Raw genomic sequence first — 2,725 nt, 5'->3', positions numbered from 1 at the left:
GGAGAGCCTGCTTCTCCCCCTACCACTCCCCCTGCTTATGTTCCCTCTCTCGCTGTCTTTCTCTCCGTCAAATAAATAAATAAAATCTTAAAAAAAAAAAAAAAAAAAGAAAGACAAGGGTGGAAAGAAACGGGGAGAAGATGGAGACACACCCCCTCCTGTACTTCTTCTTCCCTTCTTCCTTTCCCTCCTTCGCCCGGTGATTTCATTCAGGCTTCAGTATGGCAGAACCTCGCTCAGGAGCCTGAGCATGGACAACTCTCCAGGACTATGGTGCCCTCTCCTTGACCCCATTTTAAAAAGTAAGGGAGCAGGGGCCCCATCAGTCATCCTGCGGCGTCCTGGTCTCCAGATGGACAAGGTTTCCATCTCTTTTGTATGCCTGCTCTCTACCTGGCTATCCCTGAGGGTCAGTCTCAAAGTCCTTGCTATCCTCCCCCAAATCTTAAAGTGGCGGTGTCTGCCCCTTTAAAGCAGCAGCCCCCGGTCGGGTTATTGTCTAGCCTTGCAGCCAATCGGCGGCGCCATTGGGGGCGGGGGATCCGGCCTCCTGATTGGCCACCGCGCGCCCCGCCCCGCTCGGGATCCCCGGAGCTGTCCGGCCGTCTCGGTGCTGATCCCGCCGCCGCCCACGGGCCGTGAGCAGCGCTGAGAGGGCATTATGAGCGGGGGCGTCTACGGCGGAGGTGAGCTAGCCTCGGGCTTCAGGCTCCCCAGCCTGTAGAGGCCTCACCGGCAGCCCTGCACCCCGAACCCGCGCGACCTAAGCTCTGGGCACCCCAGGGCCTGTCACCCCGGCGCTCGAACGGGTTTGGGTCCTGCGCCACTCCTACCTTGGTCCTCCCAGGTCGGTCGGTCGCTTGCGCGCCCTGGGCTCACTCTCCACCATCCAACTCACCTCCTCCCGCCCCCACCCCCCACCGGCCCCTTCTTTCCCGGCAAGGAGAGTGGCCTGAATAAGGCCACCGGGCAAGAAGGGACGCTGGAGTCTTGATCCCCACTCCCAGGACCCCGGACTCCAGGCCGAGCTCCCACCTGCCCCGGCAAGCGTTGAAGGTGGCGAGACTGTGGCTCTGCCCTGACCTCCTCTTGGAGCTATCCAGGGGGAGAGAGTTTGGGAGAAGTCCCCTCACACACCTGTCTCCCCGCACAGATGAGGTGGGGGCGCTGGTCTTTGACATTGGCTCCTTCTCTGTCCGCGCTGGGTACGCTGGGGAGGACTGCCCCAAGGTGAGCCTTCCAGCCCTGACCCCAAGTCCTAGGGGCTCTGGACTCCTCTCAAGGCTTCCCAGTGACCCAGGGTTCTCACAACACAGAGAGCAGCTCTGCAGAGCGGGAATGTGGGAGTAAACCCAGGGGCGGGCTGAGGGCCTTGCTATGGGCCTGGACAGGGGCAGGAGGTTGATCCCTCTTCCTGCCCATGCCCCCCTCCAGGCTGACTTCCCCACCACGGTGGGGCTGCTGGCCGCGGAGGAGGGGGGCGGGCTGGAGTTGGAGGGGGAGAAAGAGAAGAAAGGGAAGATCTTCCACATCGACACCAACGCCCTGCATGTGCCTCGGGATGGAGCAGAGGTCATGTCGCCCCTCAAGAATGGCATGAGTAAGGAGCCCCCACCCACCGTCTCCCGCCACAGACCCGGAGCCCACACACCACAACCCGGGACACATCACCCCACACCCACGGAGTCTACCTTGCAGCTGCCCACAGCTGCCTGGTTCCCAGCCCAGGGTCCCGACAGATACCTAGGAAGGGGGGATTTCTGCTGGAACTGATCTCACTTCCCCTCACCCGGACTTGGCCTCCCTCCTTGCTTTGCTTCCTGTCCCTGGACCCCTGCCGGCCCACCTTCATCTCTCCATGCTGGTCTCCTGGCCCCAGTTGAGGACTGGGAATGCTTCCGTGCCATCCTGGATCACACCTACAGTAAACACGTCAAGTCCGAGCCCAACCTGCACCCAGTGCTCATGTCCGAGGCCCCGGTAAGTGCCTCACCCAAACCCTAGTCCTGCCCCAGGGGCTCCCTACCTCCTTTCTGCCATTCACTTCTCCCCCGAAAGCATCTGCCATCCATCACTCCACTTAACTTTTCAGACTTTTCTTCCAACTCCACCATCTTCAAGCACTTTTTTTTTCCTCCCTGGTTTTAGTCTCTATCCCTCTCCCTCCTCCTGTTTTATCCATTCATATCTTTTGCCCATTCAGGCTTACCCACTGCTGTCCCCCCCCCCCCCCCGCGCCAAAGTCCTTTTTGGACCTCTTAACTTAAAATTTTTGTCAATGTTATATAGGCACATAACCAATTTGCTTTATAAAGTATGTTAAGAAAAAAACTGCATTCATATCCTCTTCCTTCCATTCCTCTTTTCCAGAGGAAACTGCTTTTCTTTTAGATAAGTTTTGTCATGTTCTTCCATATCTCTAAATATCACACTCAAAATGCTACTTATGGATTTTATGGGTTTAGGCATTGATTTCCCACCGTAGAAAATAAACATTGAGGGGCACCTGGGTGGCTCCATCGGTAGAATGTTGGGACTCTTGATTTCAGCTGAGGTCATGATCTCAGGGTCATGAGATGGAGCCCCACCTGGGGCTTCATGCTGAGCTGGAGCCTGCTTGGGATTCTCTCTCTCCCTTACCCTATGCTCCTCCCCTGCCTCGTGCATGTACACTCTCTGAAAGAAAGAAAGAAAGAAAGAAAGAAAGAAAGAAAGAAAGAAAGAA

General features: G+C 57.1%; 1 protein-coding gene across 1 annotated transcript in view; it reads left to right on the top strand.

Annotated features, from left to right (window-relative positions):
- The first annotated feature begins 661 nt into the window (after positions 1 to 661).
- The window catches only part of ACTL6B (actin like 6B), a 12,194-nt gene continuing 10,130 nt past the window's right edge, over positions 662 to 2,725 (top strand). The window contains exons 1-4 of the mRNA XM_034988177.1: positions 662 to 686; positions 1,154 to 1,230; positions 1,435 to 1,600; positions 1,880 to 1,980. Coding sequence (XP_034844068.1) covers positions 662 to 686; positions 1,154 to 1,230; positions 1,435 to 1,600; positions 1,880 to 1,980 — 369 coding nt within the window. The remainder of the gene's footprint in view (positions 687 to 1,153; positions 1,231 to 1,434; positions 1,601 to 1,879; positions 1,981 to 2,725) is intronic.

This window comes from Mirounga leonina, unplaced genomic scaffold (assembly GCF_011800145.1).
Source record: "Mirounga leonina isolate KUSES-001 unplaced genomic scaffold, KU_Mleo_1.0 Mir_454, whole genome shotgun sequence".
Lineage (NCBI taxonomy): Eukaryota > Metazoa > Chordata > Mammalia > Carnivora > Phocidae > Mirounga > Mirounga leonina.
Note: the sequence above shows the minus strand (reverse complement) of the source record. Positions and strands in the feature narration are given on the sequence as shown.